Consider the following 25,010-nt stretch of genomic DNA (forward strand, 5'->3'; position numbering starts at 1 on the left):
TGCTTAAGCTTAATCTTTTTGGACTGAAGACATTAAGACAACTTACATGCATAGTGCTAAACATAAGAATAAGAGTTTTCGGTTCAGGGAATTAGATGACCCAACCAAAAAAGCTGGATGTTTAAATGTAAAAATAGGAATAATCACGTCTTACTCTTGTATGTGGCCAAGTATTACACTTGTGTGACAAGATTTAGTGATTTCCCAACGTTCCCCATACATCATACTTAAGAAAATTACTTTTTTCAGCAAATACCTCTAAGAGATATAGTTATTTTATGAGATTTTACAAATTAAAATAAATCTCTTATTACTTTAAATCACTGTGATTTGATTAAATCATTATTCTTACACATAGGAGAGATGATACTACCTAATGGGTTCATTTATTTTCTGCCCCAGGATTAATATATAAATTAACTACATAGTGATGAAATAGACTTTTAAAAAAAAAAAAAAAAAAAGAAAAGGGGTGGTAGGGGAAGAGGCCCGATCCCGAGCACCACGGAGGGCTGGTGGAGTCCAGGCGAGGGCAGGGCGAGTGTCGCTCGGCTGAGATGCCACCAAAGCCCGAGCACTTGTGGTTGTTGCCCTGCTTCGCTCGGTGGGATGCTGACGCCGCCAGCCTGAGCAGCGCTTTGCTCAGGACAGGAGTCACCAGCGGTGCGCAAGTGACTGAGACTAGAAGTTACTGGGGGAAGATGGGAGCGCCTCATCCCCAGCTGGCTGGGGTCAGGCTCTGCATGTCAAATTTTATCTGGGCGTCTTATTCTGCGCCGTTTATGGTCGGTCATCGGGACGGAGGGTGCCGGCCCAGCACCCAGCCCTGCCCAGGAAACACCCACAGCCCTCCAGCCCCCCCGCGCTCGGACACCCGCTCGTCCTCCCGAGGGATCACTGCGGAAGAAGGACGCCTCAGGGGAGCCGGGAACGCTTAGAGAGCGGCTCGATTCTCAACCAGAAAATGAGGCTTGCTGCCCTGTGGTTGCTTTTTACACCCAAAAAAACCCCCAGATGATTTACTTCTAACATTAATCTTGCATCTCTCCTTCCATTTGATGTTACACGTTGCCCATTTTCTGCCTGAGAGCATAACGCTCAGCTTCCCTGGCAGAGATGGCCGAGGGAATTATACGTGCTTTGGAGGACAAACCAGGCTCCAAGCCTGACGACGCGGTTTGCCATGGTCAGCTGCGTTACTGGGGGGAAAGAGGCAGGTTCGCAGAGGAGGCGTCCATCATGGGGAAGGCGTCAGGCACACATCGACGGGGAGAGGACGGGCTGCAGACGAGGGACGGCTGCGCAGGAGGGCAGGGAGGTACCCGAAAAAGAGCGATCCCCTCGGAACAGGAGGAGATTAAAACAGGGGATCCAACGCTGAACTGGCACCAGTGAAAGCGGCAGCAGCCAGGCGAAGCCTCCAGCATCTCCGCAGGCGAGCTGCGGGCGGGCGGCTCGTGCAGATCCACCACCATAACGTGCTGCCGGCGCGGATGAACCGGGTATGTTCTAAGAGAGACTTCTGTCACTTCTTGCTTACCAAGTCACTAGCACACGCTGTGAAGCGCCTACTTCTTGTGTCAGCAGTGACTTCGAGGGCTCTGGGGTTATTTAATAAGGAAAATAATTAAGCCTAATTAAAACACAAAGTGTGCCTGAAGTGTTTTCATTCCCAGCCCATGTGGCTGTGAGCGAATACAACATATTCACCCAATTTCACACGAGTAGTGATTTTATCAGTTTATGATATTTTTATTCTCCTCTATTTTGTCTAAAGTATGCCGCTAACGATTGCTAGTTATACAAATTTTATTTACCCAGCTAGTAAATCATCACTTACTACGATTAGTGATGCCAAGTGAGTTGAAAGCAGCTACTCAAATAATTTTCTGATTTTCCTAGCATTCAAGCCAAAATAGTTTAATTTACTGACATTAAATCTGGGATAAAAGCATTAGGTGTGGAATGATAAGATCAATTTTAAGACAGCTAGTCTTTTTTCAGATTTTATTATGTTGCCCAAGACACCCACTACATAGTATCATGGAGCCGTTAAGACAGTCTACAGATATTTTCTTGACCTTCTTACTCAATAAAAAGGCCATAATATTAAGTGATTTTATTAACTTCCTTCATGCCATAAATATGCTTTGCAGTTGTTTTCTTTTTTAATAGTTGCCAATTATAACAGTGAAAAAGGGTATTTTAGTTGATGTCACATTTGACTTATATACATGACATAAAGCACGTACAAAGGAAATTCAGCTTGCCACACTTAGGGCAAATCTGGGATTTTAAGCTATAAAGCTTCTATTACGGAAATAGATATATATTGGCTAAGTATCATCGTTATCACTTTTATAAAATTATACAGCTGCCACAGCAATGAGATCACGACCTAGGTGGTGTCTAGCCAGTGCTGTAATAGACAGGTTAATACAGAAGTACATCATTATTCATTATTCTACATTTTATTGCCCTCAGGCACTTCTTACTTTCACAGAGCTCCCATTTATATCAATATAAACAGTAGAAAACCCTAAATTTATTTCTCCTATTTGTTATTTTTATTGCCGTACCAGCTAGAGGCCTCAGCTGAGGATGGGATTTTCCTGTCGCAGCAGGCACTGGACACACACCAAGGAGCTCGTCCCCATCCCCGGTTTCTCTTGCTGCCATGGTCTTCTGGATGGCATCAGGATCACCCTCTTACCTGGGCAGGAGGCTGACGTTCTAACCCAGAGGGACCCACCATTTTCTTTATGAACAACAAAAAGACCAAATCCATGCCTCACAGCATCAAGAGAGCTGTTACGGGGCAGAAGATGAAGAAGGCTTGCGCTCCTCTTCCCCTGAAGAACCGCAGACTTCTTAATGCATAAGGTTTTTGCATTTTCAGCCACAGAGGGACTTTCTAGGTTGACACCAGTATAAGTCACCCGGGTTGCTTAATGCATATGGTGCTCTCCTTTCAGCTGAATACTTCACTTCTTATTCAAATGACTCCTGCTGCTGGAATGAATAATTTTTTATGAATTGCAATATGCAGAGTCCCAGCCAAGGGAGAAACGCTGCTCACATAAGCCTACTCTTGCGAATGAGGATCTGTATCTGCTGTAAAGATTATCACCCAAATCAGGTCAAACAGAACAGATTTAAAAATACATCCAGAAGCAGAATGTCTCTCCCAGTAATTCATCCTTTCCTGCTGCCCAGTTATTGGAAATGGGCTATTTGTCTCGCCAAGACTTATCCATGAAGTACTCATTTTTTCCTCATACCTGAAGATGAGCGAAAAGCTTTTCTTTTTTTTCTTTTTAATACATACCACAAGGCAACTTAGTTAATAGCTTGCTTTCCCTCTCACTTGCATACCCAGTCTTCTTGAAATTATCTGTTGCTTTCTGCTTTACTGAAAAATAGATCAGCTTCTGCATTAATCTCATCTGGCAGCAGTAAAACTCAAGTGGAGTTAAAGAGCGTCGCCCCGGGACATGGAGCTAAGCGGTGGCGAGCCAGGCCCACCCGTCAGGATGCAGATCACTCTTTCCTATTAATAATACTTACTCCAAAATTCTGAGCTGTTATTTCAGTTTTCCATTTGCAATTAACTACTAAATCCCTTTGTATGCATTGATGTCTTCTTCCCACCGGTCTTCGAATTCTTCCTTCCCACCCTTTTTGTTCCACAGATGGCCTGTTTCATTTTAATAATGCACAGCAGTAAAATCAGAGAGATACAGAAGGTCTAAATGCAGAACATGAGAGTGGTTTTCTTCCCTTTGATACCAGCAGCACATTGCGTACCCTTAAAATCATTTAAACTCAAGTACACTGCTTGCATCATTTAAAATGAGGATAAAAATACAGAAATCCCTCTACATTGTAATGCAGCAACAGGAGTAACCCTTCAATACGTTCAACAGGTTATAACTAACAATAATGAAAAATAAAAATCAATCAGCACACATAACGATCATGCCAAAATAAACGAAACGCAAGGTCAGAGCTGCCCGTGAGGAGAGGCTGCGGCCGCTGCCCAGCACTGCTGCAGAGCACGGCCGGGGCTGAGCACCGCAGCCCCCCCGAGCACCCTGACCACTCGGACCACCCCACCCCACCGCTCTAACTCAGCAGGCGAGCCAAGAACAGGACTGACAGCGATGCTACATAAAAGGTAATTTTCCACCGTCCTGTGATACGCGACCTGAATTCCAAGCCGTAAAGTCACAAATAACCCCGGCGGTGGTCAGCGCACACCCCCCGGCTGCGCCGATCTGGCACACGTACTTAAAATGAACTTGAAAAAACCAAATCAATGCTCGGTCGCATTGTTATACCTTCCCAGCAAACAAAACATGAAAGGAAATCAAAGCCCGTCCTCCTCCTGCCTGCGGTGGGAGAATAAGGCGAGACACGTACCGATGGAAGCGGAGACGTACCTGGCGTCTGCGGCGCGGGGGAGCGCGGGGGGCTGCTCCTTCCCCCGCCACGCACGGGGCAGCCCAGGCCCCAGGCTGCAGAATTCACCGGGTTTCAAATATTATTTCCTTACCTTGCATTCAATTCCTTCAATATACAGAGTTAATTTTCTTTCTTTCTCTGTATATATTTGTGTGTGCCTCACTGAGGTGTTACCATGTCAACAGGAATAATTACAGCATGTGTAAATATGTTTGTGTATCCTAAAATCTATATGCACACTCACAGACCCACACTCACACACATACAGCCCCCTCCAAATCAGACATCGAGTTGCCACATTTTTTTACTGTTGACATGGTAATGCTGACGAGATGGAAGTAACAACGCTCTTTCAAAACGCTATTTAACGTGATGCCTCTTTTCTGCAGAGCCATCATTTAAGCAGCACACGCGGCAGGCACTCGCAAGCCCGAGCTGCAGTCAGCTGGACCCAATACATCAACTGGCACAACAGAGGCCGTGCGTGCACGACGCCGGCCATTTGATATAATTGGTTGTGCACAGCAAAGTCATGCCTCAGTTTAAACTGCTATATATGCTACCAATCATATTTTCAAATTCCCCTTGAGAGAACATCCCTAAGAAAATATTACCTGAAAAGTCCATTGCATTCTTCCCTTCCTTTTTTTCTTAAAGTCTTTAAAAACAAATAAACTACTTCCTTGATTTTTGACAACTGACTTCTTGATTATAAGGTGGCTTTAATAATGCCATCCAGCCAGAGCGTGCTAGGATGCGAGACTGAGCGACACAATTACTGTTCTCTCCCTCCCTCTCCGCGACCTCCGCAGCTGAGGCTGCTAACACCAAGTTTCAGCTTCCACTCCAACTGTGCGCGTTAATCACATCAAGCCGCGAGGCACCACCCAGAAGAAGCGCTCAGGCTTGCATGCGAAAAGACAAAGATACGGGGGATGGCTTCTGGGGCCGGGGGACACGGTACAATCACTCGGGCCGGCCTCGAGGCCATGGCGTGCCGCTTCCCCCAAGTACTCGTCATTGGAACACCCCGCATCTCTCAGGGAGAGCAAAAAAGCTTTCCCATTTGATTTAAATACTTCGGGAGCAGAATATCCTCTAGGCACCCGCTCTTCATCGCCTCTATTTTTTTTTCTCTCCATTTCCCAGGGCTACCCCACCCCCAGCTCAGCATCCCCGCTGGGGTCCTGGCCAGCCTTAAGGACCACCAGGCAAGTGCCCTTGGCCAGTTCCTGGCTCGGATCCTCTCCTCGTTTTTCTGTGTTCCCGATGTGCACCCAAGAAGCCAGGAGGCTGCAATGACGGCACTTGGAGAGACCTGAGCCTCGTCCCCAGCGAACAGCACACGGCTCTTCCGAGAAGACAAACATCCAACAGCGGTGAGAACCCCGCGCGTCCCAGGGCCCAACGCCGAGCACAGCCCGGGCAGAGCTGCTGGAAAGGGGGCAGCAGCCCTGGGCCGGAGCCGGCAACTGGCAGAGGCACTTGCAAGCCCGGCAGATCCCGGGGGCCTCTTGTCAGAGATGCCTTAGCAGAGATGAATAAGGCAGTCTAAGCAGAAGGAAACTTTTAAATGGCTCTCAAGTTGCAAGATAATTTGTATTCCCCTCTCTTCATACCAACACATTAACCAAATACATTATTTCCATAATGAGGAGATGAACATCTGTGTGGCTTCCCAAAATTTCAAGTGGCAATACTCGAGACAAGTATTCTCTCTTTGGGGATTGACACATCAGCATTTTAAATAATTGCTAAAGCTAAAAACATAATTTAAATTCTAAGGAGACATTAAAGAAAGAGTTCAGGTGTGATTTAGATTTTTTTTTTTTTTTTAAATAAAGCACACCAATTTAACTCCACAAATTAAAGTTGCTGCAGTATCGTATTAAACTTTGTATTGGCCCCATGTAAGTGAACTGCTTAATGCAAACTTTAACAGAGTATGAAAAACAGAAATATCTGAAGTAGTGTAATGTTACTGAAAATTACTGTAAGACAGAGTTGGGTCTCCGAAGTGCTCTGGTTCACGTACCCCCGCAGCGCAGCAGCGCGGTCCGTACCCCCGTGAGCCGGCTGCCATCTCACTAGGCAGGAAACCCACGCCATCAGCCAGGCGCAGAGATGCGCTCCCAGCTAACCTGGCTTCATTTCTTCCTAGCTTTTGTCCAACAAATCCACTAGATCGCCAGAAAAGAAAAAAAAAAACCAAAACACCAAAAACCACAACAAACTTTGCAAAGAGGCTATTTCACTACTAGTTTCTGACTTAAGTAATTGCTTATGGAAAGTGTCAGGAGCCATTTCCAGCCACAAACAACGCACATCACGAGTGCCCATCACCACCCTGCGTGGGAAGGGGCCAGCGGTCCCTCAAACCTCCTGCTCAGAAGCAGCCACCCCCAGATTGTGTCTCCCTTTAACCCAACGCCTCAGCTGTGCGTTACTACTGATACTAACACACAAAACGATCTTCAACATCTTTCTTTCCACAAGACCGCAATCATTTTCCTCTTGTCCTTGACTCCCTTACACAGCAGCAGGCTGTAACCATCACAGAACCATAAACATTACAAACCAAGGGTTGAAGCCAGAGAACAAACAGGCTCTTTCTATGCAAATATCTTCAGCAACAAAGCCTATGTGGCAGCCTCAGGACACCGACACTGAAGAACAGAAGGGATGCCAGTAACTTCCAGATGTCATTAGCAACTCCATCCGTTAGATCCTAATGGAAGGATCTAATTAGATCCTAAAATATTTTTCTTTGGAAATTTATGCTATGTGAAGTGGTAATTAAACTGAGAATCACAGAAACTTGAAAACAAAGATTAAAAGTATTTCTTCATTACAAGGGTAATTGAAGGCTACTTTGAATAGGTTAACCACTACAAGTACTCCAGGAAAGAAATTAGAAAGAGAAAGAGAAATAAAAGTTTAGTTTCACTTCTTAAATATCTGTGAGAGCTTACTGCTCCACAGGCACTCGTGTACATACCGTGCTGGAAGAAAGCCAAGGACCTCATCTACTCGGTGTAGAGAAGCAAAGATGCTGGTGCCATACCTATTCCTGGAGAACACATAGAAGCCTAGGCACTACAAGTGGCTATTATCAGTGTAATAGCAAAACACTGACTCTAATTAGGCTTAATCATTATTCACAAGCAATTACACCATTCCCTTTTCAGTAGTAATAATCAATTTGAGGCCACTCACTTGCTTCATACTTCATTCTTACAAATTCTAACATGATTACTTTTTGGAAGGTGAGATACATCAGGATGACGCACAATGAGCTATTGCTGAACCACCAGCAGAGCTGAGAGAGCGGGGGCGGGGGTTGGGCTTTTTCTCTTTTTTTCCCCTGCATTTTTATATATTGGACTAGTAGAAAACTTTAGTTTCCCTGGCCTTTCTTTATTAAATAGCTGACATGATTAATCACACAATTAATTGTGTCCTAACTCAGTTAAGAGCAAGGAAAGACTACAGGTGTAAAAAGCTTTGGTTGTCTGCAGCTTGACACCCAGTGTAGGCGGGAGCTCTTGGCCCGCTCACCTGTGCATATGCACGAATTGTAAATAGAGAATAACGGCTTTTGGCTCTTCAAAAAGCAGGAGAGCAGCAGCACGGGGCGGCTCAGGTGGCAGGGGCGCAGACACACAGCACCCGGGCTTGGGCTGCGCCAACAGCCCCTGCTACCCCAAACGCCCATCACCCAACAGAAAATGGAAGTTTTCTGGCAGAGAAAATGTCAGTGAATCTGCCCCACCTCCCCGGGTGCGCAGCGCTCGGCGTCCCTGGCCCTCCCTGAGCGCAGCGGTGCTGCTGGGCGGGGATGCCCGGCGTCCCTGGCCCTCCCCGAGGGCAGCGGTGCTGCTGGGCGGGGATGCCCGGCGTCCCTGGCCCTCCCCGAGGGCAGCGGTGCTGCTGGGCGGGGATGCCCGGCGTCCCTGGCCCTCCCCGAGGGCAGCGGTGCTGCTGGGCGGGGATGCCCCGCAGGGCGCTGTAACCTTGCGCAAGCGGACGGCAACGCGCCAGCACTGCCAAAGGAGCCGAGAGAGCCGCTCCTCTCTGGAGGCAGCATCAGGCGGAGGAGCGGTAGGGAGCAGCAGAAACAAGGGCAAAGCTCCTTGAAAGGGATTAGCGATCACTGAAGTCTCAGACACGGAGCTCGTGCTTTCTCTTTCTAGATCTTTTTCTTTCCTTCCCTTAGTTTTAATAGCGGTTTAGGAGCAGTCAGAGGGACGGTGACAGCCTAAACCAGAAGCTCTCCATCTTACACCACCTCACAGTAAGCGGGTGTTTCCCACGACCACATCCTTCATCCCCTTTCAGCCCCGGACTCAAGAGCGGGGTAGCAGTCTGAGGCAAACTGGAGTACGCTGGTTGCATTACAGCAACCACATGAATAGACATGAATAAGTGAATTAATTTCCAGATGGACTATGTCATGTAACTGAAAGAAAGACTGAACTACACTTTCAAGACATATTACCTTAAACTGCACAGATGGGATATCTTTACTGGCAAACACATAGTTCTTCACCATCCTACAACTATATTTTAACGATGAGACAAAAGGTTTGTGTTTATCTAGCCTTACCAGGAGATCAAGATCATTCATCTATTGACTCCTGCTTCACTTTACTAAAGAGCTAGCATATGTGATTACATTGAGGATTTTTTTCTAAATTATTTTCCATTTCCTTTGGTCATTAGAGTGTTGTCACACAGTCAGTCAACAAAATGAAAACACATTCCCGAAGCAGATCTGCAAACCCAGCATGAGTGTAGTGGGCACTTTAGCATTCATCGCATCATCTTTAAGGAAATTATGTCTATTATTATGTGTATTATTTCCTAAACTATTACTTTCAAAAGCCTATAATCATTCAAGTATTTACAACGCAAACTAAAAGGAAAAAAACCCAACCACACAAACAAGAAAACCCTTTCAAATCTCTGTCCACTTCCTAAAATTAGCACATTTATTTTGTGTCTGAACCTGTCTTACCCAGTGGAGCTTTCAGAAAGACACAACTCGCCTGTGCTGGTGTGCATGCAGCCCCAGCAGCAGAGAAACTGGAGCCCGCAGAGATCTTTCCCGGGATGCTCCAGGTCCCCACGGCGAGAACTAGGACAGTAATCAACAGCTACTCATGCAGGAAAACACAGACACTAATAAACAGGTAATACTTAGAGTGAATATGTTTCTAATATATAATAGAAGCATATTAATTTGCTACTTGCAAACAGGGATACCATACTTGCATTTTACTCTAATGAAAGCCTCAAACATTTTTATTTTTGCTTTGCTTAAGAGATTGTGAAGCAGTATTTCTTTAATGGCTTGCTAATAAAGGGAAAGAATAAGTAAGTCATACAGGATTTCAGAGACTAATTTTAACTGGCCTAGAGAAAGAATCTTTTTAGGTTGTAGCAACAGAATCAGCAATACCAAAAGAGGAAATTTTCTTGTGAGAATTTAGGAACTTTTGCTTTCGATATCTTTCAAGGACAGAAAAAAACTGACTCCAAAGAGGAGGAGAAATATTAAACAAGTTAATACTTATTACCATTTGTAAAGAGTAATGGAAAAGCTGATAAGATAAAGAAATGTTGAGATGTATGAATTTAAACAAAGCAGAGTGAAAATAATGTGTTACTGTAAATACATTAGACTCAAAGTTATCTTGGTAGAGGATTTAATGCACACGAATGAATTACAGATGAGATTTAATAGCCATTTCTGATAAAACGCGCAGTTCCTCAGAGGCGCAGAAGCGAGGAGTGCTGGACACAGATGCTCGCCCCCTCATCCTCCAGCGGCCGGGTGGGGAAGGGCACGAACCGCGCGGGCTGACTTAACGCAGTGAGACCCAACAAGTAACAGAGCTGCGAGGCTGGGCCGGCGGTGCGGGCTCAGCGCGGCTCGGCTCCTCTCTGCCACCGCACAGGAGCCTGCCTCGTTTCACGAGCGACCCGCACCCCACGCGACGGCGCGGGCAGGGCGGCTGCTGTCGGCGCGGTGCTGCGGGAGACGCTGCCCGGCGCCGGGAGGAGCAGGAGGTTCCACCTCGGCTGCTGCCTCTCCCCGCACAGCTGCTCCTCCAATGGGCCGCGCTGGTATTTACTTAGCAGATGGCAGGGGGATCTTGTTTGTTTCATTTTAATTTCCAATATATTAATGTTATTTTAATTTTTTGTTGCAAAAAATAACCCTTGTAGAAAAGACTGATGACTGAACCTTTTATTTCTTCCATCACCTTATGGCACAAGCAGATTGCATTTGTATTCTGTGTTTCACTGCCCCCAATTTCAGTGTCTGAAGATTCCCAATTAAAACGCTGTAATAATTGTAAAGGAAAACAAATATTGTAATAATTGTAAAGGAAAACAAACAGTCACCTAGTATCCATGGACCTAATCCCAAAGCCCTTACTCAGAGCTCTTTCTTGAGCCCAAATTTGTCACAAATGTGAACAAACATTAAGAGACACCATCAGTCCTTCTGCTCAGATAAGTGCCATTCTGCATTGCCTACCTCGCAACATCCATGGGCAGTCCACCAGGCACTGGACTGGATATGCTACATACTGTATTAAACTCTTTCTGCTTTGGCAAAGCAGAAAATCAGAGATGAAAAATTATCTGTTCCATTAGAAGCAATCTGTGGTTCTCAGCCCTCCTGAAGAATGGCATTTCTAAAACTAGATATTTGGGACCATTCATGGATATTTTTACCTAAAACAGGAACAGTTTATTTTGGAAAGCTCCTGCAATTTCTTTTTTACATGAAAAACACATGAAACATAAATGGCAAAACAAATATTCTGCCAATATACTTCCTGTGAATTAGAAAAATGCGTTAACTTCTTAAATGATAGTGTAAGAAATATCAGGAGAGATGCAACTCTCATGCAAAGAGGAGACGGGAGCTCTTCCCCCTCCCTCCCCATCCCCACCGAAGAGCCCCAGATCTGGACCCTGCCACGCTGGCAGACGTAGGGTATGAGGCTTCAGATGCACTACGGGAACACCTCGCCACCCCCCTCCCTAATTCCCTTCTCCTGCTCCTTTCTCTCAGCAATGAAACCGCTCAGGCTCTCAGCTCCCTGCATCGGCTGCGTTGAATCGAGGAGGCAAACACAAGGCGAGTGCTGTGCTTGGCGTGGTATCGGTGCCAGTACTGCTCTAAGGGAGTGGGAGAAGGTGGTAAAATCTTTTCTTGACTTCTGTTTCTACGCCTAAGCAGAATGCCAAACTAAAACATTATTCTGTTATAATTCTCCATAAGCCCGCTCTGCTTCAGCACCCAGGAGGGGCTCACTCATGAGGGTCCAGTGAGGTCCCCTGAGCTTCATCACTTCCCAGATCCTGGAAATCCTGCCAATTTTACTAACAAACAGAAAACTAATTCCTTTCAACAAACGAGGCTTGAAACTCTGCAGAGAAGCGAAGACTAACAGCACTAGAAAACACTAGGATTTCCTAATCCAGGGGGGTTGTATAGGAAACCGTCATTCTTCATGTGCTTGCTGTGTGCTATCCACGTGTTGCTGAACACCCCTCGCAAGGATGGAAAGTTTGGTTGCCAGCCGAAGCTGCCCTTGGCTCTGCTGCCTTGCAAAAATGCTGGAAAGCAGCATAGGGCTGTCTGCTGTGTGGAGGAAGAAACGCTCCCCCGTGAAGCCTCTCCAACCACAGATACCCATTAACGCCTTTGTGCAGAGCAAACCTCCAGAGGAAGGCTTGGAGGTTCCTACCAGCTCACACGCAGATCAGGAGCTGGCACACAAAGATAGCAGGCTTTCTAAAAATAGAATTCTTCCTTTCTGGATGGAAATACTCTGCCCAAATTTGTCCAACAGAGAGCTCAGACAACTTCAGTGTTAGATCATTGAGAGGAAAACTGTTCTTCAGAAGATGCAATTCAGGGTATTCCAAAACAAAGACCACTGACGATGTATCTGAACAGTGATCAACAGCTAAATATTATTCTGTGAATTACCTCTTCTTACAGCATCCACCATTCTAGTTTGTGTGTGTGTGTGTACACACATCTCTCTCTCTCAAAACAACCACCCACACAATCTCCAGTGTCCTGAAATAACAGTTAAATATGAACATCAAAGAGAAAATGCCAACATAAGCCCTGGGAGCAATACACAAAATACAGAAATATAGAGACAGACACACATACCCTCAGAATGAATAACAGCTGGTCCCGATGAGAGAAGTACCTTGATTTTGAGCAAGCCAGGTCTGTTGTAGGTTGGGCAAGCAGTTCATTTCATTTCAAGGGGCCAAAGAGAAAGCTCCCTAAATCTTTATTTTACAACGTTCTTTATGGTCCAATTAGAGCTTTCTACCTAATTTCTTTGCTATGAAGCAGCAATGCCATTTGAAAAGGTACTAGTTCAAACCCCATTTGAGATAAAATTTCTTGCTAATGCTGTTGTGGTTATGAGCTGTGTCTTGCACCGAGCAGTGGCAGATAATTCTCTTTAATACTCTAAAAAGATCACACCTTCAAACTGTCTGAGAAACCCCAAAAGAACTCCAATAACTGAACACCACAGAACAGCCAGATGTGTAACTTTAGCAAAATACTACACTGAAATGGTGTAGAAATTTACATTTTGAGTTGCAACAGCATGTGGTTTTTTGAACGCATTCCCTCATGGGAGCTCAGGTTTGGAGCACTATGGGGCGTTTCCTTTGAGTCCGCGGCAGCACAGAGATTACAGCTGAGACTGTATTTCTCAGTGCCTAACACTTACAGAGAATCTCAAACAAACAAACAAAAACCCCAAAAGCTTCAATGCCTTTACTTAAATGAAAACTACAAAAGTAACATTAATTTGAAACTTTATAAAAATTGTGTTTCTTAACTTCTCTATATCTGCATATTAAAACAGAATGCTACCCTTAAGCTACTGTCTCTTTGAACTTACTAAACCTCTCCCCAGAGCCTTCGCTTCAATCCTTTAAAGTCAAGCACTGCATTGCTACTGCAACACCACAGCGCATGTACAATTTCTGCCTACACTCAGGGAATAGACCCTGTTTGCCTGAATCTCCAGCATTATCGTATCGCTCGATCTCAGGAGACTGGGCATCACCGTGCAGCGGTATTTAAGCCAACATTTAATTGCACCACACTTTTCATCATGAAGCTTCAAACTGGCAGCCCACAAAAGAGTGTGTAAGACAAGCGAGGCGTGATGCCTGGCTCGCTAAGCATCCCAGCTAAAGCCCGCTCACTTTGGCAGCGCTCAGCCCGGCCTGGCCCGTTCCACACGTCTGTCCGTCCGTCTGTCCTTGCACGCTGCACTCCTGTAGCGTGACTCCATATGTACACAGGCAAGAGGCAATGAGATTCAGCACTAAGCCAGGAAGAATCAAAGCTAATCTTAACTCCCAGAGTGACTTTCAACAGGCTGGAATCGATATGCAATAAACTTTTCACGGCTGCGAATCCTGTGTCTTGGATTCCCAGGTAACCGCAGTATTAATTTAAATTCAATTAATGGCTTCATCCGCATTGGGAAAGATAGATTCCCAACACGTTTGCGGCTACAATGACTTTAAACACTGTGTGACTGATACAGAAAACCAAAAAGATAAATTCTTCCTTCACCTGCATTTGGCCACCTAGCAGGTTTTCTATAAGGAATATGAAGTGCCACTTGAAAGCATCTTTTTGACAAAATGTACGGGATGAAATAATAAACCTATTGTCCTGGTTTCGGCTGGGATAGGGTTAAATTTCTTCCTAGTGCTGTGTTTTGGATTTAGTACGAGAAGAATGTTGATAACACACTGATGTTTTCAGTTGTTGCTAAGTGCCCTCCTAGTCCAAGGACAGCTCCCGTGCCTACTGACTGAGCTAGGTACACGAGGTGGGAGGGAACATAATCAGGACAGCCAGCCCAGCTGGCCAATGGGGTATTCCATACCATGTGACGTCATGCTCAGTATATGAAGGGTAGGCGTGATCCAGGAAGTACCGATCGCTACTTGGTTATCGGTCAGCGCGGGTGGTGAGCAATTGCATTGTGCATCACTCATTTTGTATATTCTATCATTATTTATTATCATTATTTTCCCTTTTCTGTTCTATTAAACTGTCTTTATCTCAACCCACGAGTTTTTCTCACTCTTACCCTTCCGATTCTCTCCCCGTCCCGCTGGGGGGCGGGGGGAGTGAGCGAGCGGCTGCATGGTATTTGGCTGCCTGCCAGGTTAAACCACGACACCTATTTTAACAGATGATACATTTACTTACTTAATAATATGAGCACAGAACACCCTTAGCATTTTAGTTCCAAAGCTGGTAAAGACAATTTACTCATGGGGGAAAAAATGCAAATAAACCTTCATATATATTGTCCTTCCTGCAATCTTTACTTGCAAGAGATAGTGCAGGGAAGGGAAGATGGCTGAGCCGGTCCCGCTGCTCTCAAACAGCCAACCTGGAGGTGCCAAGGAAGAACAAATCCACCGACGCTGGAGCCCCTCCAGCAGTGCAGAAAGTAAAACAGGTCAGATGGGCGGTGGCAAGGATATGAGAGGACAATTCAGGGGAGGTAATGGGAAGAATGAGTAAATTTGGGAGTGATGGTCCATGCTACTTCTCTTATGTCTTTTCCCTTATGATTGGCGTCCCCTCTGGCTTTTGGCGTCCATGGGCTCTGCTATGGCGAGGCTGCAGCGATCCCCTGGTCCTGGCAGCCCCGCAGCCCGGGATGAACCAACCCCCCCAAGCCAGATCTTTCCATCTCACTTACTCTCTTAAAAGCACACACTCATGCCCCAGGGACACAGAGAAAAAGCTTGAGAACAACAGAGCACTGTAAAACACTCTGAACCACGCTGTAAACAAAAAAAAATCCTAAATGGGCTATTTTACAAATATTATTATGAGATATAAGACGGCTTCTGTTCTGTTCAGGGAGGAGGTGAGTAAGTGCTGCGCAAAGCACATCTTTCCCAGAGAAATATCCTGGGGTAAATGCAGCCATAGCTAGATGCAGAACAGCATGCCCATATTTATTAATGTGGATAAAATTCAACACTGTCTCTAACACAGAGGAAAATGAACCCTGAGCCCCTTTGCTTCACTAGACTGGGGGTGTGAAGGTAAAATATTTGAGAGCCACTAAATAGTGAGATATAATTTCATTCTAATTTTATCTTAAATCACTACTCTTTCACTGTTTTTTTTTCCGGGTTTAATACTGCCCAAAAAAGAAGCAAATCAGCTCTTGTTGGAAATAAAACCAAAACGTTAAAAACATGATTCACCATCTCTTTGGAAGACAAACAACTGAAAAATTCAAGGACAGTTATGTTGGTTTACAACACTTGCAACGCTTCTATTTTTTTTAAATAGCTATGCACCTCCTTGTGCTGAATTTGAGCCATCCTTTAACCTCATAGCTGAGAGCTTCACGAGATTGCAAACCTTGGCCACATCCATAGCTTGCTGGAATTGAATCATTAATCCTAAATCTAGTTGAATCCCATTGTTTAGTTGCATCAAATTCTGAACTCAAACCATAAAGAATATTTTTTTTCATCACTGGCAAAGCATTTTGCCACTTTCAAAATAATGATCATATATATGTACATATTAGCCTCTGTATTTCTCTTACAGCTGTTCCTCTCCCTGGTTTCATTTCACTGTGAACTGGTGTCCATGAAAACAGATCACATATAAGTAAGAAAGATAAGGAAGACTATTTTAAAAGAAAAGAAGTTTGAGGCAGAACCAGATATCTGAAAGCGCTAAGTCAGTAGCGTGAATGCTAACAACATGAACCACAGTGTAACTGCCCAATTCGAAAATTTTTACACAGAAAAGAGGCATAGGAACAACAGAAAGCAAGAGATAAGTAGATAGTTGTTCATCTTCTTTACAATTGTGGTTAAGAGGAAGACAATTTCTAAGATATCCCTGAACAGAGAGACATTTTCAATTCAGGGAAATTATATATATTTATTTTTGAAACTTTGTAAAAGCTACTGAAGGCATTTGGACTCCTTAAAAATATGGCTGTGATTTTCAGAAAATACTTATCTCTGTTCCAGTTCTAGCTCTAGGACTTAATGATCCATATTTCCTAAAAAGAAGGTGTTCAATATTTTCTACAGATCTTGCAAACCTCAATGTATCAGAGTGGGTAGATTACAAAAGAGCATCCAAAATTATTACTGTCTCTTGAAAATACGACTTTTCACTACTTCATATGTGGGGCTTAACAAGATAGTAACAGGCAGTAACAAGGGCTTACCAGGTATTAGTTTTTCCTGTGCTAAGCCTTGAGTGAGAGGTTTGAGGTTGGAGAGGATGCCCAGGGATGCCACCCTGACTGCGACGCCTGGGCCAGCTCTGAGCACTTCACCCAAGTCTGCACGAGATCGACGGCAAAAGATAAATCTTGGACTTGCACGATAGGAATATTTTTGCAAGAAAAAGCTGCTTATTTCCTCTTTTCAGCTATTACACTGCATTTGATAAAAGTATATTGCTGGCCTGCCGTGCAGCAAGTTGTAGCCACCTTTTGAAGGTCCAACTGACATCCTGAATGTTACTGTTCTACTACTATGCATGCTCTCTACCGCCATGCTCCTGAAGGACTTTAATGAGCCATTTTTAATCTGAATAGATACTACAGACTGATATAAGCAAATTTAAAATCTGAAGTGTGGATATTGCTTAGACTAGAAGAAAAAATGGGAAAGGAAAGAAAAGAACAAAACTGGTTAAGACCATCATTCTGAAACCCAAGACCATCTGCCTGACTCCATTCCTCAGACCTGACTATCTTCTGGACATGCATTGTCTAACAGCTTTCCACACTGAATTCAGCAAGTACTGCACAAACCTGCTCCAAAAGGCTCAGGCTTTTCCATCCCTCATGCCACAGATATTTTCTTAGCACTGGCAGAAAGATCTGCTCTTCCTCCAGGGAAAGAATTTAGGGACTCCTGACTTTGAATCTGCCTGCTAGGGAGAACTTTAATTGATGTCTGGACCAGTAGTATTATCATCTTTAATCAGAGGGTCATCCAGCTAACTCTTATATACATCTATATGGTGTAATAAAGAGAGCTACCCCAGGCAGTTAAAACGTATAATTAGATTTGGGTATAGTAGTGATAACAAGAGGAGGAAATGCTCTGAAGTTTATTAAATCTACTGAAACATGAGGAGATAAAGTGGCAGTGGAATACTTAAAGGTCAGTTTGTGATTAAAACAATTAGTGTGGAAGAAGTTAATTTCCATCTACAAAGAAATAGGGTTGCAGTTCATCCACGAGAATCCAGGGAGTGTTTCCATATTTTGTTTCTTGCTGGTTTGGATGGTCTACAAAGCTTCTGGGACTTCAAATGAAAAATGCAACAAATGAACAACTTTTTCTTAGACTATCACTGCCTAAGGAAAAGACAACCACGTACAGTAATTTCCTAGTCTGAAGGCAAGCTCAGCTCAGCTGAACTGCAAGAACAAAACACTGGTTTTCGAAGTCTCAACCTTCCTTTTCATTTTCCCTCTGGCCCTTGAAATTTTGGAGACTTGTTACACTTGCCCCAACATCTCCCATTTTTACCATGATCCCAATAGCATCATTACTCCATAATTGCCTTTTGCTTGCCTGAAATCCTCCTGTAGCTCACACTTGCTCCTCTTTGTGGCATTTCACCCTTCCCGTGATTAGCAGGGCACTCCTTCTGTTCGTCAACACCAAACTGACACGGGAATCTCCCCCATCTGCAACGTTTATCTTTCTATTCAGGTGAATGAAGAGCAAGGATTTCTGGAGAACAAAGCAGCAGTATCCCACCAAATGCATTTTGGAGGAGAAAGACTTTCTGCAGATTTTTTTTCCATTATGTTGTTGTTTTAATGAATGTCAAATGCATGCAGAGCCATCTTTTCTATATTATTGTAAAATTAATATATTAGTAATAATAATAATAATACATCCCATTCAAACTTTAATCAGAAAATACAGCTTTTGTCTGTTGTTTAAACTGTTCAATTTTTCTCACCTTCCAGCACTAAGACTTACTCTGTGGTTACATTACACCTCTTCACAAAAATGTTACGAGGATATACTCAGAGTAAAGAATAAGGCATCTGGCTGCAAACTCTTACAGACATAAGCACAGGTACCTGCAGTTCCGCAATGCAACACACTGTGCTTGTTCCTCCGAGCATATGCCGAGTTTCAGGACCGGGCTGATGTTTTTGCAATCTTCTCTAAGCGTGAGGACACGCCATCACAACCTTTTTTTTGGAAGAGTTCAAAGCAACAATAACCAGAATATAATATTCTGCTGCCATAGATGTTCTAAAAATAAATGCCTTCTGCTTTTTTTCCCTGAAAACCTCGCAAAGCCTTTCAACTTAGTTGATTCTTGGTTAAGTTGGCTATGGAGCTTGCTCCAAATCCAACTTTTCATGAAGTGATTACTATTTAAGTGTGCACTTCCTCTGGCTCACTGTCTATCGCAATTATGCAAATAAGATGCAACTTTATCCTTTCAGCATAATTACATCAAACACAATCGGGCTATATTAAGACTGACTTAAGATGAATGAATTCAGTTCATGTAATGATTTCCTAAATTACCCCATGGGACTATGGCAAAGAAAATTTTGTCCCAAGAGTGACATCAAGTATCAAGACAAATAACTGCGTATCTGGGGCCTGATTCTACAAGAAACCGAGCACTTTAGACTCCCTCTGGAGTCGGAGGCTGCTGGGATATTCCCACTGTTACCAAAAATAGGAACTTCAAATGGTATATGTGTAGATAGGTGTAAACACACCAATACACCTGCATTTCACATCTGTATTTTGAATTGAAGAGTCATGGCTGGGGGAGAAGAGGTATTTGAAAAATGCCTTTTTCTATACAATGACTGTTTCAGTTTATGACTTATATGACCAATAGCTTTACAGACATAAAAAAATCTGATAATCCAAAGTGTAACATATACACTTGAACATGCAGGCACATTAAGTTTCAATGCAATTTAACATTTCTTGGCTTATAGCCTAACGTTTTTCCCTGAAGCGTGAGAAGAGGCTAGCAGTATCACGTATTTCAGGTTAAGGTACGGGAGCTGCAGTGCGCTCTGTTTCCAGTGAAGTTTGTTAGGAATCTTTTTCTAACATGTTACAAATACTATTTAACACCGTGATAAAAGGACAGGAAAAAAAAGAAGATGCTCTTGAGGAGTAAAATAAGAGTAGCCAACCCCCTCATTCATGACCAATAAAGAAGTTCTCAGCAAACCCAGCGGCAATTAAGCTGGTGCGTAACTGTTGCCTGGTCCTGGAGCCCGCGAGCCGCAGGGGCAGGCGGCAGCACTGCTGCGCACCACCGCACAAAAAGGAGACTGCTAGGCTGGGGCACTGCTCACGACTGGGTCCTTCGGGGCAAATTGAGTTCCATTCTGCTAATCTAGTTTGTTTCCATCCATTTATAGGGAAAATCAAGGCTTCTTATTTCATTTATTTTATGTCTTCATCAAAAGAAATGCATTACTAAATTTTAGGAAGTAGATGTTCGTTGCTGGATGATAAAAGAACAACATTAAAATGTCTGTTCCCAATTCTCTTGGATTCATAGCCACAGGAAATCACGACAACAACAGAAAGAAAAACAAAACAACATACAGCAGTCTAAATGCAAGAAAGGCCAACAATCCATATGGATAACAGCCTCACTAAGCAAAGAAATGCTAATACCTAAGGGTTACTTACTTCTATAAGTAACAGATTTCCCTGGATGTTTCTCTTAGTGGATGAAACAGAAACAGAATCAGTCTGAAAGGGGAAATGTTGAGTTCTGGAAAACTGCTTCAGGAGAATGGGAGCTTGCTCTGCGCTCTTAACCATCCCTTCACTCTTCCTCCTAACAGGGCTAAGCAGGTGGCAGATACAGATGGCAATTAGGGATGGATGAACGGGATTGAAAAAGGTTAAGAACCAGCCTGAACCTTTCTGAGCGGTCACAGAGCAGCCAGGAAACATTTCCTATCGACAGTGCAACTGCTGTTCTGGGACACCTTGCTCTGCCTCTCCTTTCATACCAAGCGCAGTACCTACTTCTGGCTGAGAGTTTTTCCCTTTCTGGAAAGTAACATGCAACGGACCTCAAAATTTGTATCTGCTGTATGGCAGCCGCTCCTGAAGAATGAACACAATTGCATATATAGGCAAAACGTAATTTAAGCATCACAAACAAGTAATCATGCAAACTATGTGCCTACAAGTGCAAACTCCAACTAGCCAACTGTTAGGCAATAGTCTAATATATTCACTGAATAAGAAGATATTTGAGGGCTCAATGGACATATTTTTTTGCAGATACACTAAGTACGCTGATATTTGTAACTGTTATTTAACCGACTTTCTATACCTGAACGCTTCCGCTCTATTATCGTCACTTATTGTGTCCAAAAGCAAACCTCATGTTTCCCATTATGTCCAATGTGTTTAATGTGTAATATAGAAGGAAAAAATTTTAAAACAAACAAACTTGGAAAGTTTTTATTTCTGTGTGCTGTTGGCAGACTTTTCGTTTCTGTGTCAGAAACCCTCAGGGATGAATAGAGACCATATGAAAAGATTATTAAAATATCCTGGTTTTCAGAAACAAAACACTTCATTGTCTATCAACTTTACGTATTTATGGAGAAGTAACCTGTGAAAATGCCTCCAGGGTTTAAAAAATGTAAAAGGATGAAGCATATTATATACCTGAGAAGAATAACTGATGAGGTGTAGACACTAAAAATGAATGCAAATACTTGGTTTTCCCATGAGTGAAGACACCAGAGCCTATTTTAATGTGGGCAACATGTTCAAGGACTGTTTGGAGACCCTGCCCGACACAAAGCTGTGTGCCAGCCAAGGAGTTTGTCTTCTTTACTCCCTTATAAAGAACTTCCCTGTTCATGTTATAGAGAACATGGACTCTAATCAGCGAGTTTGGTTTGCCCAGAGGAAGCTGTTTGGATAGTTAAGTATCTATACAGACAAAAGGGACAACAAACTGAGGAAAGATCAGACAACAAGCACTTCAGAACACAAAGAAATGTTAAGAAACGAAGGGATTATGTAAAAAAAGTTTCCCATAATTTTTAGATACACATGCATATGTATAAGTACATTTGTGAAGCACACAAGCAATATGTATAAATAAATATAGTGCTTGATCTGAATGAAATAAAAGTTGAGCTAAGTTTAAATGGAAACTGCTGATTTAAAAATGAATTTTTACTTCTTCAGGAGAAAACTTATCCACTGCTTCAGGGATGATACATAAATTGCAGATGATTTTCTCTTCCTATGTATATACATGATACATTAAGATCATTTTGGTTTCCTTTCTTTTAAGTGATAAAGGCCCTGTCATACCATCACAGCTTAATATAAGCTCTGAAATCATGCCTTTAATAAGTAACTGCTGGTGGCTTCTCAACTGTGGAAATAACATATAGGTGATGATACTGCTTTCCAGTGTTGCTATATGGGCAACTGATGCGAAAGGACCAGAAATGCAAAGAGTCCCACAGTTTGCAGGAGCACCCAACAACCACGTTATATGAAAACATATAGTTTTCAGATGAGGAACACAGATATTTAGGAAAATTTCAGGAGATGAAGACTTAGTGTACTTTATACTCTTTGTATCACACCATGTCTGTACACATTTATTCACAAAACACATATGAGAAAAAATTATGGGCGATCAATTTTGTACCACCAGCGTTTCAGGAAGCAGGAGAGAGAGTCAAGCAGAAGAGAGCTCTTACCCTCTATGGTGGCTCGCTTGGGCAGGATGGTGATGGCTCCCTCAGCGACATCCTCCTGCTGAAGCAACGGGCTCACCTTGGAGCCCCACGTGTCCGAGCCCACCCATAGGAAATGACCAACTTGATCTGCCCTCTTAGCGGCCGCAAGGATTTGCCTGTGGAAAAGAACATTTTGTTCACAAATTAATTTCATTTAAACATGTAATTGCTCGGGAAAAATGGTGTGTTGCAACTGCAGAATGAACAGAAATAGCACACTCCTGTAACCAACAGAGCTCAGGAATTTCGCAATACACATATCACGATCCATGCAGCACAGATTGGACCTCTCTTCTAATTCACCCTATATCCTAAGACTGAAATCCTGATTCCACTAAAACTTATAGTTTTGCCATTGACTTTAGTGAAACTTTATCCTAACTTCTTTGTGTCTCATTTTGCTTAACTGAGCCTCTCAGCAATTGACAATGCCATCACAATTTTAAGCTAATTTAAAATTCTGGAGAGAGAATATGGAACACGGGCAAGTGAGAAATGAGAGTCACGCTTTTAAAATACTCTTTATATTATTTTATGAGCAAGTCGTACATGGTTAAACCTTGAGCACCTTATATGGTTTAACCTTGAGCATCCAAGCCATTTTATCACTAGTAACCATCACTCGCCATAAAATATGAATTAATGAATAACACGTAGTAGCATGAGCTTGGAGAGAGGGGCATCTTCTTAATGCCTCTTTGAGAGGTAAGGTCAGGTCTGCCTTCCAGTGCATGAGTAACCACCCTACGACAGGAAAAGCTTCCAGACCTTGACCAACATTCCCGTCTCCCCCCTACAGCGATGCACGGCCAGGGCCACCACGAGAGCCAGGGCAGCAGCAGCAGCACCTCCGAGCCTGGTGTTACCTCCACAGTGTAAACCCCACATTGCTCTTTCCAACAGACATTTCCACTTCACTATTCATATTCTTACTTGCTTCCTCTTTTCTGCATAGCTATCAAGCACAAATGAATTAATTCCCTCAGTCATCCTTACTTTATGTCCTCATCATTGGCAAAAATAACGATGGCCCTGGCATTGGGAGTTTCTAGGAGCTGCTTGATAATTTTATCAAAGTCGATGGTCTTGTCCTTGCGATCCTGGGGGATTTTCAGGGACTGAGCAATGCAGAGCCCACCTGTTTAAGAAAGAAGAAAGAAGAAAAGGACTCTGTCACTGGAGAGCACAGGAAAGGCAGTGGGAAATACACGTGGCTGGAAGGGGAGCCTGGGAGGAAGAGAAACTCTCCAATCGGATCGCTGCCCTTACGGAGCACTTAATCTTCATGTCAAGCTTCCTGAGGGATTCGTACAATTATTTTCTTGCACAGACCACTCATTGAGATACACACATGTATGCCTAGGTAGGGTCACGGATTAAACAGATGGGCAAAACCAGTACCATAGAAAAGCAAAATAAACAAATAAACCAGTCAGTAGGGGGATTAAAAAGAAAAAAACAAAACCAAACAACCTGAACAACCTTAAACTGATTTTAAAATACCCAATGAGCTGAAAGGCAAGTGATGTTGACAATGTATTAGACAAACTTTATCTTGGTGAAGAGCTGAGATTCTTTTTAATTTTGCAAGTTGAAGGATATTGAGGGAAAACGCTTCCACTGAAACAACTTATCTAGAATAGAAACAGCAAAGGAGTTGAAATACTGGCAAAGCAAAGATTGTTCAAGAAAATCGTTATTCATTCAAATGCCCATCACCAAATGAGATAAAGCTGACCCGGCAATTGAAGCCTCAAGATAAAGTACATGTCTGCTGGACTTAAATACACAGGTAACATTGCAAAACAGTATCAGCACAGCAATAGTGATAACTACATCTGTACCCACTCACTTTTGGCACAGTTCACATATTACAGTTATACAGCTTGTTTTGGGCAAAAAAAAAAAAAAAAAAAAATCACATCTCCAGTGACATTCTGCTTGTCACTGTTGGCAGATAAAACCACAACTTTTGCCTTCATTATTTCGTTTCTCAGTGATAAACGCTTTCATCTTTTATGGCATCTTAGATAGCAACTTCCTCAGTATACTGCACAGTGTGTTAATTAATAAAGTATCAGACATGCATAATAAGAAACAGCAGCGGGGATAAGTTAATTAACAGACAGCAGGACAAAGGAGATATTCACAGATAAGCTTTAAAATACAGATTTAAAAGTACTGTTAAATGAAGTAATAGAGAAGGGGTTCTCTGGAAAAGAACATAGAGGAGGAGGCTCGTCCACCACCAGCACGCGCTGCCTGCCTGCCATCTGCCGAAGGGAACGTAATGGTCCTAACCCCCGGCAAAGCAGACACCGACACACCTGGAGGAAACCCTCCGAACATCCGCACGGACCAAATGCACCGCTTTAAAATTGCAAAGTGTAGCTCTGCCGCAGATCTCTGAGCACTTTACAAAGTAGGTCAGGATCATTTTTCCTGATTTTAGACATGGAGAAGCTGAGAGGTTGCCTGAAGTCAGGCCAGGCCTGTTGGTACTAGCTGATCCAAAAACTCTGGGGAAAAAAGATTGGTTTTGGTGGGAAGAAATAAAATGGCGAAAAGGAAAAGCTGAGAAAGAATAAACCAGCATAATAACCCCCAAGTTTTCCTCTGACGCACACAGAATGTTTCATTTTGTTTTACAATTAACCTGAA

General features: G+C 43.3%; 1 protein-coding gene across 1 annotated transcript in view; it reads right to left on the reverse strand.

The window, feature by feature from the left end:
* GRM7 (glutamate metabotropic receptor 7) overlaps nt 1-25,010 on the reverse strand; it is a 283,321-nt gene that overhangs the window by 97,385 nt on the left and 160,926 nt on the right. Inside the window, exons 3-4 of the mRNA XM_075158579.1 lie at nt 23,346-23,487; nt 22,311-22,465 (exon numbers count right to left, since the gene is read on the reverse strand). Coding sequence (XP_075014680.1) covers nt 22,311-22,465; nt 23,346-23,487 — 297 coding nt within the window. The remainder of the gene's footprint in view (nt 1-22,310; nt 22,466-23,345; nt 23,488-25,010) is intronic.

Source organism: Calonectris borealis, chromosome 10, assembly GCF_964195595.1.
Source record: "Calonectris borealis chromosome 10, bCalBor7.hap1.2, whole genome shotgun sequence".
Classification (NCBI taxonomy): domain Eukaryota; kingdom Metazoa; phylum Chordata; class Aves; order Procellariiformes; family Procellariidae; genus Calonectris; species Calonectris borealis.